We start from the raw sequence: 8,166 nt of genomic DNA, 5'->3' as shown, positions 1-8,166 counted from the left end.
ACCTTAATATTATTATAATAATCTCAAAAGTAATATAAAACGTTGTCACTCTAATAATGTTTTTCAAAGCAAAATAAAATATTTTTATTATAACGACATCTGTTATCGAACGAGAAAAACAATTTATAAGTCCCAGTAACATTCAGGCTCACCATACTTTATTCTATTAGTACGTAGTTCATGACATATACACTAGATGGCGCTATAATAAATTTGAAATTTCGGGGAAAATTATTACGACTATTTTTCAAGAATCATCACATAGTTACTAACTGTACTAATAGACTTTACAGAATGTTTACACTTTACATTGAGATATTGCCTTGAGATGTCGTGTTTACAAACATTTATTATTTATTCAGTGATCCTTGGCTTGACTCTAGGTAAGAAGTTTATACTAACTATCTTTATTTTGAAACTATTGTTTAAAACTAATTAACGACTTTCTTAATTAGGAAACCATTAAAAAGATAATAATCGATGCATTTTAACTGAACTCATTTACCTAGATAATAATTTTTTCAATAGATACCTAATACTATACGTAGTATATTATTATTAGTCTGTGCTAATACCTATACTTATGTAGATTTTTACTTCTTCACTTCAAAATATTTTCAGGCGTCAGAACTACATTAAATTCGTTCGTGCCTGATAAAGAATAATGTATCTAAGTATAAACTTTATTTTTTATTATTACTGACCAATGAGTACTAAACTATTATTTAAATTATTTCTTTAGATAATACATTTCCCTATGTCAAGAAATATAATAATTAAACAACGTCTGTCGTCAACTTTTTCTACAGATCATATTTATTAAAAGTTTGATAAGTATGCCACCCTAAACTTATAGGTAATGGTGCGTGACTTCAATGAAATTAGATTACCTACGCAGATGAAAATGATATTGCATTTAAAAATAATAGGTAATATATATATAAATGTGCTAAGTACCTATATACATAATATATATTTACTGACAATAGCAAAATTTATCTATTGTAGTTTATCGCTCTTTCAATTTCCACCTTTTTAATAGGTTCTGTTTACAAATAAAATACCTTGGCAGCATCTTATTAATGACTATGAACATTATCCTATTTTTGAGGAAAAACCTATACGTGCACTTCTAATCGAATCTCAATATACCTACCTAATATATTATTATGAATTGGAATTTGGGATTTACCTCTATACAAATTGCTGATGTAATTATGACAAAGTTTGGATGACCGACACATTAGGTAGTTAATTGTAAGCAGGTTATTACTTATTGATCATTAATTAATTATTTATGGTATGGTTATCGTTATAGCAATAAAACTACCAAATTACTTTTAAATCTATACTAATATAATAAAGCTGAAGAGTTTGTTTATTTGTTTGAACGCGCTAATCTCGGGAACTACTGGTCCGATTTGAAAAAAAAATATTTCGGTGTTAGATAGCCCACTTATAATAACTTAATTATGATTTTGGTAGTTGTAACTCTACATTTTACGGAGAGATTCACATCGGTTACACATTTTGTTTTCTTTTCTGAACCCTATTATCATAAAATTTTATTATACAAACTATGTACCTAGTTACATTCAATTTAAAGAAAAAATCTATAAATTGTATGAAGACTTCCATAAGACACGATTTATGGCTAAGAAATAAGAATTGAGTCACTGCAATATTTTTCCACAGCTGTCCCAAAATGCGGTATCAACGAGGTACAAGACGACTGCCCAGCCAACTGTTCCTACGAGAATTGTCCCACAAAAAACCTCCAGGATAGCGTCCCATGCCCCAAGCCCCAGCAATGTCCCCCCGCGGGGTGCAAGTGTGGCTTCAACTATCGACGTGCAGAGAATGGGACATGCATACAGACTAGAGCGTGCCGTAAGTATTTAGAAAATAATAAAACTGTTTATCGCTTATAACTAGTAAATATACTAGATTTCTGCCCGTGGCTTCGCCCGTGTCTTCAAAGAAAAACCCACATTTTTCCCGCCTCCCACCTATGTCTGATTGTGGGTTTTTAGCTACATACATACAGCATACTAAATTAATTTATCTATTATTTTACGTGAAAGAAAAAAAAACATCCATCGGCCATCCTCATAAACTTTCGCATTTATAATATCATGTACTTAGTAGAATTATCAAAGCAAATACCATATTAAATTTGATATAGTTATAGGCATAATTCGGCATAATCTAGAGACCTGTACACCCTTTCTGATATCCAAGATACAGGCAACAGCCTAGTTTAGATCTCCAGTATTAATGTAAGTAATTTTTTTAGTAAATAAAGCCTTTTTTATTCCAGCACCATTTCCCTGCACGGGCCCCAACGAAATATACGACCCTTGTCCATCATACTGCCCGGGACAGGGCTGCGACTCCGCGACCCCACACGGGGAGTGTCCCTACTTCATGCTCATAGTAGTGGAGTGTACTCCGAGCTGTCGATGTGTGAAGAATTACTGGAGGAAGAACGGTGTGTGCGTGCCGTATGAGGAATGTCGTGAGTATTCGTTTTTCTCCATAGATACTGCTTTCCGAATCGGTGGTAAATGTTAAAAATATGTAATGACGATTCGAAAGTGCTTCTAAAAGAAGTCTATTTGAATAAATAAATGTCGAGTTTAAACATATTGATTATTGAGTTAAAAATATATAGATCTACCTAATTCCATAATCCATTTAAGTCTTAAGCTATTGACCTTTCACTACATTAAAATCGTGCCGTATATGAAATTTCAACTGAAATGTTTATTTAGGTACTCTACTATAGGTAACCATTGATATTAATATACTTAGTACCTATTAACTAGGTAGCCTAGCCTACTATTACTTTAATAATTATTATCGTGGAAAATATTTTAGAAATTTTATTTTTTGTTTCAGTCAAGTAAAATTCTTGGAGATTACCTACATCTATGAGGAGATTAAACAATAGCAAAGCATCATCCGCACAAATCATTACATTTAATTTTCGCAGTATTATGTAGTTAGCTAATAAATATATCAGCGTCCTTAGTCCTTTCCAATCCGGTTTCCGTCCTGGTCACAGTACTACGACAGCGTTGGTTAGGGTTACCGACGACATCAGATCAGGTATGGACAATAAGCAGCTAACCGTATTAACTCTTTTAGACTTTAGTAATGCTTTTAATAGTGTCAATCATAGAGTATTGTTAGGTCTGCTTCGTTCAATTAATATATCTCCAGAGGTGATTGATTGGTTTCAAAGTTACCTGCGTGGACGGCGACAGCGCATTATAGTTGATGATAAAATATCATCCTGGTCATCCATTACTGATGGTGTCCCGCAGGGTGGCGTGTTGTCTCCTCTTCTTTTTGCGATATTTATAAACTCTATCACAAGTAATTTAACTTCTCTCTACCACATTTACGCCGATGACTTGCAAATATACACTCAATCAAGCCTCGAAGATATATCACATGCTATAGCCTCAACTAATGCTGATTTAGCCAGGATTGTTGAATGGAGCACAAACTATGGCCTTACCATTAATCCATCTAAGAGTCAGGTCATCATCATTGGTAGCCCCCGTCTCATCTCAAGGCTTGACTGGGAGAACCTCACACCTATTTCTATTGATGGCATTGTTATACCTTTTAGCAAAACTGTTAAAAACCTTGGTGTGTACCTTGATACAACTTTATCTTGGCGTGATCACATAAAAGAGGTGAGTCGTAGGGTTTATGCTTCATCTTGCTCGCTAAGGCGTTTGCGTAACTTCTTGCCATTCTCCACGAAAATCATACTGGCACAATCCCTTCTTTTGCCTATTATCGATTACGCTGACGCTTGCTGTTCGGATCTTACGCAGGAGCTTTTAAATAAACTGGAGCGTCTGCAAAACTTTTGTATACGTTTCATTTTTGGGCTTCGGAAGTACGATCATGTTTCGTATTTTAGAAAAAAACTCAAGTGGCTGCCAATCCGATCTCGTCGTAATATACATTTTCTCCGTCTTTTGTATCAAGTACTTTTTGACCCTAAATCGCCTTCATACCTTAAGAATAACTTTGAATTCCTCCAGAATGAAACTTATACTCTACGGTCGAAAGAAAGACTCACACTGCGTGTGGCTACTCAAAAAACTGATTTCTTAAGTTATTCATTTGCTTCAACCGCTGTAAGATTGTGGAACTCTTTACCTGTGGATATAAGACGTGCACAATCTTTGACTTCTTTTAAACGTCTAATACATAAATATTATTTAGATCTGGAATATGGCTCTGAGTAGTGACCTTAATACTTTAAGTAATTAATAACTATTAACTATATTTTTATATGTGTATGTTTATCATTTAGTAGGTATATATTATTATGTAATTATTAAGTAATATGTATGTTTGTAAAATATTGTTTAGTTTTTAAAATAAGATTTTGATGCCTCCCTTTATACAGCAAACACTTGTCCTTTGCCTAAGGGGTCGCCTGGTAGAGATCACTCTGAAGTGATAAGGCCGCCCCGTTACACATATTAAGCTGTAACATTGTGACTTATTAGGTATATACTTTTATATTTTATAAAAACAATGTGTGTAATGAAGTGTCAAAATAAATAAATAAATAAATATATTCAAAAATTAAAACTCAACTGCGTAAATAGAAGACATTACAACAAAATAAATAGAAGACGCCATTTTAAATATTTTTGTGTGGCGCGAAAAGCCCGTGCAGCAGAAAAGAATTTCTTTTAATAATTTAGGAAGAAGAAGAAGATTATTTTAATAATTCAGAAAGATAAGAACTTTTAGTCTTAAGCAACAGCTATGTTTCTAAATATTGTGCACTTATTATAAGTGCACAATATTTAGAAACATTACTATATTATTTGTATCATGACTAATTCCCAAATTAAATAATATGTACAAGTAAATCTTGTTTTTCTTCTACCTACAAGTATGAAATTGCATACAATATCAAAATTATATGATAATATTCCTGAGATAAGTGCGTCTCAGCAGCAGGCTATATTTTTAATAGCTGCGCTCCGCGGTTTCACCCGCGTGGCTCCTGTTGGGTTTAGATCGATGAATGGTCTATCTAACACTGAAATATATTTTAAATCGGACCAGTAGTTCCTGAAATTAGCGCGTTCAGACAGACATACAAACAAAATCTTCAGCTTTATAATATTATTATAGATTTAGAAATACAGATTCAAATTTTATAAAAAAAACAACTAAAATTTTACTATGTAAAATTATAGACCTACTAGATTTCCGCCCACGGCTTCGCCCGCGTTTACAAAGGAAAACCCGCATGGTTCCCGTCCCCGTGGGATTTCCGGGATAAAACCTATCCCGTGTTAATCCAAGTTATCCTCTATATGAGTGCTAAATTTCATTGTAATTGGTTCATTAGTATTTGCGTGAAAGAGTAACAAACACACTCACACATCCACACAAACTCGCATTTATAATATTAGTAGGATAGAATTCCTACTAAGTATACAAATTTCCAGTAAGAACCCATAGGTACTATCCCGAACGAACCCACATGACTACATACATGAAAGAAAACCAACACCTAGCTGTTTTAATTACTCTAATGTTTTTAAAGATAAAGCAATCGGCACGTCTTTTCTCACTTTTATAAAATAATAATTTTAATGAGACACGACTCAGTAGTGTAGCGGACATCATGGAGGCTTGGCTATTATTTGTTTTCACTGTTTTTCTTCCATTATACAGTTGTTGTGCTTGTGGTAAGTTTTTTTTTATATTATATTGATTGTTATTTATTGATTCTTTTATTTTTATATTTATAACTCTTACTTTAAATGACACATTTCATGGTAAGGTCTTGAAGCAAGTGTCAAGTGGAAATTTTTTTATTAGTCTTTATTTCATACAAAACAACAGTATAACTAACGTGGTATCTAAGGTCTACTCGTGGGCACCTATAGGCAGTATTCATGAACCAACCTGTACAAATAAAAGTATTTTCTTTCTTTTTTTATAATAAAACAGATGACGACATAGTATGCGGTGACAACGAAGTAGCAAAGCAAAACCCAAACGATTGCATCCCCGACTGTTGCCCCGTAGGAGATGATGCCCCTTGCCCCGACCCCTGCCCCCAGGGGCCTTGTCAATGCAGCCTCATGAGTAGTCGGGCAGAAAACGGTACATGTATACCGACGAGGCAATGCCGTAAGTTTAACTAGGTAGTATCATAATGTGTTGTTGTTATCTATTTATAATAAAGGAATAATAAAAAACAACAATAAAAACATGTACTAACTACGTACCTACTACCTACTCACACGTGTAAAATTAATTTGTTTAAATGGACACAAAACAAAAGAAACATATTTTTATATTACTGACTTATCGCATTAGTTACGGCATGTGGATTAACATATGAGGCGTACTATACAAAATTAAAATAGGTACCTAGCTAATATAAAAATCCATTGAAAACACGAGCTTTGCATTTTTTAGAGGACGTATTTTTTTTGTGAACTAGGTACCTAATATTGCTTTAAGGTAACATGGTTATATCTAGGGACATTTTATATGGCAATTATATTTATTTTAATAGCACCGTATCCATGTGGAGAGAACGAGCAATACGACCCCTGCCCAGTTTGCTCAGAAGCATGTTCCAACGCTTCCCCTGACGGAGAGCGCTGCCGGTCGAGATTCAAAATCGGTATTACTGTTATATGCAAACCGAAATGTCGCTGTATCGATTTCTTCTGGCGGGATGGTAACAAAAACTGCGTACCGTATGAACAATGTTGTAAGTTCGATTTGATATTTTTGGTTTTATGGCATTCAAATCCATAGTTAATACTTAATATCTATTATAAATGCGAAAGTATATCTCTGTCTGTCTGTCTGTTACTCAATTACGACTAAACTACTGAACCAATTTTCATGAAATTTGGTATGGAGATATTTTGATACCATAGAAAGGACATAGGCTACTTTTATCCCGGGAAAATGACGCAATCCCGGAGATCCTACGGGAATGCGGTCTGCGCGGGTGAAGCCGCGGGTGGAAAGCTAGTACTTTATAAATATAGATTTATAAAGAATAGAAAAAATTCGATCACGAGGCGAGACTCCGACTCGACCCGCATCCTTTCACGCAATCGAATTTATTCTATTCTTTATAAATTTACAATGTTTTAAGTATTATATTTTTATCTCATGGGCGCTCTTCATACCATGGGCAGCATTGGGCGAGTAGTGGCAATCGCGATAGTGTGATTGATGATGTGATGTTTATTGAGCCATTACGATTATTCATTGGGCCAACGCGCTAAAAAAAGACATTTTGAAATAGTTTGTAGTAGATTTTCATAATAAGTGTATCTAAAAGGTTGGTTGGTTTTACGAACTCTAATTGAAAAGAGTTATATAGAACACTAGCTTACCGACCGCGGCTTCGCCCGCTTTCTAAAACCTAATAAATTAAATACTAAAACCTTCCTCTTGAATCACTCTATCTATTAAAAAAAAACCCCCATCAAAATCCGTTGCGTAGTTTTAAAGATTTAAGCATACAAGTGACATAGGGACAGAAAGCGACTTGGTAAATACTATGAAGTCATATTAAGTAATTTCCAATAGGTAGTCAAAATCTGGTAATGTTATTATATTTAACTTTTTTTGGTGTATTTTGTGAGCACAAATTTTCAGTTCATTTTCAGTGTATGTTACTCTCTCTACTTAATTAATTTACATAATAATTCAGTTTCAGCTTGACCTCGAGAAAGGATAAGCGCTTCAAGAAGAAAGAATAGAAACAAATGAACTCTCATTTGAAAATTGAAATATAATAAATATTTTATCAAATTTCATTTTGTTTCATTTTATTACAGCACCCTTAACAGCACCTAAATGTATGCTATTTGAATTTTGAACAGTTGTACCTATAACGTACGTATAGCTATGACTCTTCATCTTAATTAAATATTTATTTTAATTTATAAATTCATTTCCAAGTTCCATCTATACCCGTATTAAAGAGTATTGATTATAGAGTAGAGCAATTATATCGACAGCACAGAATATAATATAATAGTATGTACTACCAACACGACAATAAGAAACCGAAATACTAAATACTAACTTGTTTTGGTCATTTGGTCACCGTCAGTCTTGATCTAGGTACTTACC

The 8,166-nt window shown here is 33.7% G+C and overlaps 2 protein-coding genes across 2 annotated transcripts; both read left to right on the top strand.

Annotated features, from left to right (window-relative positions):
- Window positions 1–273: 273 nt before the first annotated feature.
- LOC123692811 (inducible metalloproteinase inhibitor protein-like) lies at window positions 274–3,018 on the top strand. The gene is made up of 4 exons (XM_045637607.1): window positions 274–383; window positions 1,696–1,890; window positions 2,321–2,518; window positions 2,902–3,018. Exons 1-4 carry the CDS (start codon window positions 329–331, stop codon window positions 2,907–2,909), a joined length of 456 nt encoding a protein of 151 aa, XP_045493563.1. The 5' UTR covers window positions 274–328; the 3' UTR covers window positions 2,910–3,018.
- Window positions 3,019–5,660: 2,642 nt separating this feature from the next.
- Window positions 5,661–7,845, top strand: LOC123692810. The gene is made up of 4 exons (XM_045637606.1): window positions 5,661–5,741; window positions 6,007–6,189; window positions 6,581–6,781; window positions 7,742–7,845. The coding sequence occupies exons 1-4, from the start codon at window positions 5,678–5,680 to the stop codon at window positions 7,750–7,752; spliced, it is 459 nt and encodes a 152-aa protein (XP_045493562.1). The 5' UTR covers window positions 5,661–5,677; the 3' UTR covers window positions 7,753–7,845.
- Window positions 7,846–8,166: the final 321 nt, after the last annotated feature.

This window comes from Colias croceus, chromosome 6, assembly GCF_905220415.1.
Source record: "Colias croceus chromosome 6, ilColCroc2.1".
In the NCBI taxonomy this organism is placed as follows: Eukaryota; Metazoa; Arthropoda; class Insecta; order Lepidoptera; family Pieridae; genus Colias; species Colias croceus.
This window is presented reverse-complemented; position numbering and strand designations above follow the sequence as displayed.

What these genes read in the sequence shown, in the direction of transcription:
- LOC123692811 (XM_045637607.1), top strand. Translation starts at nt 329, where the DNA reads ATGTCGTGTTTACAAACATTTATTATTTATTCAGTGATCCTTGGCTTG. An exon ending in GATCCTTGGCTTGACTCTAG is followed by an intron (nt 384 to 1,695) that starts GTAAGAAGTTTA and finishes ATTTTTCCACAG; the next exon opens with CTGTCCCAAAATGCGGTATC. An exon ending in CATACAGACTAGAGCGTGCC is followed by an intron (nt 1,891 to 2,320) that starts GTAAGTATTTAG and finishes TTTTTATTCCAG; the next exon opens with CACCATTTCCCTGCACGGGC.
- LOC123692810 (XM_045637606.1), top strand. Translation starts at nt 5,678, where the DNA reads ATGGAGGCTTGGCTATTATTTGTTTTCACTGTTTTTCTTCCATTATAC. An exon ending in ATACAGTTGTTGTGCTTGTG is followed by an intron (nt 5,742 to 6,006) that starts GTAAGTTTTTTT and finishes ATAATAAAACAG; the next exon opens with ATGACGACATAGTATGCGGT. An exon ending in TATACCGACGAGGCAATGCC is followed by an intron (nt 6,190 to 6,580) that starts GTAAGTTTAACT and finishes TTATTTTAATAG; the next exon opens with CACCGTATCCATGTGGAGAG.